The 2,028-nt window shown below is 52.6% G+C and overlaps 1 protein-coding gene across 1 annotated transcript in view; it reads right to left on the reverse strand.

Annotated features, from left to right (window-relative positions):
* GRAMD1B (GRAM domain containing 1B) overlaps positions 1–2,028 on the reverse strand; it is a 32,275-nt gene that overhangs the window by 5,841 nt on the left and 24,406 nt on the right. Inside the window, exons 12-15 of the mRNA XM_010132912.1 lie at positions 1,745–1,887; positions 971–1,074; positions 348–551; positions 40–130 (exon numbers count right to left, since the gene is read on the reverse strand). Of these exons, the coding sequence (XP_010131214.1) occupies positions 40–130; positions 348–551; positions 971–1,074; positions 1,745–1,887 (542 nt within the window). The remainder of the gene's footprint in view (positions 1–39; positions 131–347; positions 552–970; positions 1,075–1,744; positions 1,888–2,028) is intronic.

The following is a 2,028-nucleotide window of genomic DNA, read 5'->3' on the forward strand; positions in this document are numbered from 1 at the left end:
AAAAATAAAAAAAAAAAAAAAAAAAAAAAAATCACTTACACAAAACTGATGACAAGGAGCAGCTTGGAGACACTCTGCAGGTGGAAGCCACTGGAGCTCTCCTCAGGGATGTGCCGTGTCTGAGTGGAACCTAAGGAGATGATAGATTCATTTAGGCCAGGAAATACTGTCTGAGGGGGAGGACAACCCTCTTCCCTCTACCCACCCCTCCCACTCACAGTACATCCTCCCTGCCCGGGAAAGCCTTGGCTGCTCTTCCCATTGACCCTCTGCGAGCAAAGTTCCAGTCTTTCTCCAGAGGTACCCAGCTCTCCATCCCCAAGCACAAGAGGTTTGCAGTTCCTTACCTGCCACATGCTTGATTCGATGTGCGACCTCCTCATCCGTGGGGGTGGTGACGGGACTCAGCACCTCCTCCAAGTGTGGCACCCGCAGATGGGCATGGGCCCGTTTCCTCCGGCGCACGGTCGATTGCTTGCTCACTTTCTCTTTGGGGGATTGTCTGTGGACCTCAGCCAGGTACGTGCTCTCGGTTTTGGTCAGCTCACTCTCTGCAGAGACCGTAAGGGAAGGCATTTAACAGGAGCGGCACTGGCCTGGCAGAGATACAGGCTTCAGCCCTCTAATGGCACAGCTGCTGGGACAAAGAAGTTGGCCGGGTCGGAGAGGCCGGTGCCAGAGGACACACTACACACCCCTTACACCTTTTGCCAAACTCTGACCCCGGACTGCCCATGCTCCTGCCAGAGAGCAGGGTTTGATGACCTGATCTATTCCAGCAAGTGCTCTCAGCGCCGTGGTAATAACTTTGGCTGGCTCCCTTCATACGCCACTCCGGGGTCTGAGCCCCGGGAGGCGGGCAGCAGCTTCACACTGTCACGCTGCCCGCCTGCAGGGAGGCACGCATCAGCTGCGGAAAGCGCCACTGTTTGCGAGCCATTACCACAGCTCCGGTCATTGCCGCTCTTACCCAGATGACGGAAATAATCTTCTAGGCCACTCCAAAAATTCTTCTCAATGAAGGATTTCACCAGCCCCCAAGGCTGTTTCCTGTAACGTAACTCCGTGGAAACCCTGTGTGAAGACAGACAGTCATTCTCCCAATTTGGCGTCCCGGAGGTGACGTTAATTCACAATCCTTTCACGATACAAATGTGAGAAATAATCAGGCACACTGTAACTTCTGGCACGGTCTCAGCCCTCTGTGTTTCTCAAGAAGCACTGCATGGAAAGTCCCTCCAAAGGCAGGGGCAGGAAGGCCTCAAGAGAGCCTCCCCCAAGAGGACTCCCAAGACCTTTGGCCATGAGGCAGGCAGATATTTAGATTATTTATCAAACACAGAAGTCTATAGCTTTGCCTGGTACCAAATTCCTCTGCTTGCCCTCCCAAGCACATCTCAGAGGCGCAGTCCCTAGATGTATGTTCTGTTCCTTATCACATGTAGTTGACTGTGTGTGACGACTGGCCCTGCAAACACCTGCTTCCAAGAAGGGGGCAAGAAAGTCTGTAAATCCTTTCCCTGACCCAGCTGAAAGTCCTCTGCCTTGGGTCTATTGTTTGCTTGATGTCACCACGGGAAGCAGCTGTCCCTGCGGTAGCTCCTTGTGAGAGGAGCGTTCTGGCAACAGGACAAAGAAATCAAGCCAAGTTCTCCCCAACCCCTTCTAGCAGAGCAAACAGCAGAACTCCCACCCAAAGGTGACTTTTGGTTGTCAGTGAAGCTCTATCCCACAGGAAGTGTACCTGAGTCGGCTTTTGTTTCTGGCAACACGAGTCAACGTGTAGCGGTTGATGGTGTAGAAGTAGTCATGGTAGGGGACGTCGTGAGTTAGCACCTCTGCATCTATGACATAGCACTCGCTTTCTTGGCTGGCTTTGTACATTGTCTGCATAAAAGACAGTATGCAAGGCAACTTTTAGTCTGGTTAGAACATGGCCTGGATAGACCACACCGTCACTAACACACAACAAAAACAGCTCCACCACAACAGGACACCACACCCATGCCCAAGCCCCATCTCCGCGAT

This window comes from Buceros rhinoceros, unplaced genomic scaffold (genome assembly GCF_000710305.1).
Source record: "Buceros rhinoceros silvestris isolate BGI_N320 unplaced genomic scaffold, ASM71030v1 scaffold15523, whole genome shotgun sequence".
NCBI lineage: Eukaryota > Metazoa > Chordata > Aves > Bucerotiformes > Bucerotidae > Buceros > Buceros rhinoceros.